This window comes from Rhagoletis pomonella, unplaced genomic scaffold, assembly GCF_013731165.1.
Source record: "Rhagoletis pomonella isolate Grant_MI unplaced genomic scaffold, Rhpom_1.0 Rhpom_scaffold_00592, whole genome shotgun sequence".
Lineage (NCBI taxonomy): Eukaryota > Metazoa > Arthropoda > Insecta > Diptera > Tephritidae > Rhagoletis > Rhagoletis pomonella.
Window position 1 is genome coordinate 1 of NW_023459146.1, and position 385 is coordinate 385.

General features: G+C 44.7%; 1 protein-coding gene across 1 annotated transcript in view; it reads left to right on the top strand.

Annotated features, from left to right (window-relative positions):
* Positions 1 to 68: 68 nt before the first annotated feature.
* Positions 69 to 385, top strand: part of LOC118751198 (POC1 centriolar protein homolog) — a gene marked incomplete at its 5' end in the record, with an annotated part of 5,242 nt that continues 4,925 nt past the window's right edge. The window contains one exon of the mRNA XM_036485973.1: positions 69 to 351. Within this exon, the coding sequence (XP_036341866.1) occupies positions 69 to 351 (283 nt within the window). The remainder of the gene's footprint in view (positions 352 to 385) is intronic.

The window sequence follows — 385 nt, forward strand, 5'->3', positions numbered from 1 at the left end:
AACTCGTCGTTTGCAGACTCGAAAAATGGCGAACAGCCATCAAAATACGTGGTTCATAATATACATCTTTCACTGGACACACAAATTGGGTGGGTGCAGCAAAATTCAGCCCTAATGACCAGTTAATTGCATCGTGCGGCGATGACAAGCCATTAAGAATTTGCGATACATCTTCAGGCGAATTTGTGCGATCGTTAACCGCGGAAAGAAGTATGGGACGACAGCTGGCATGGCATCCAGACGGTGATCTGGTGGCTTTAGCATTAAGTTTTAACCGCATAGCCGAAAGCGAGCTAATACAGTTGTATAAAGTGCAGTCGGCGCCGGTGAATGATGTTGCATTTCACCCAAGTGGAAATTTGTTTATTAGAAGGTCGACCAATTT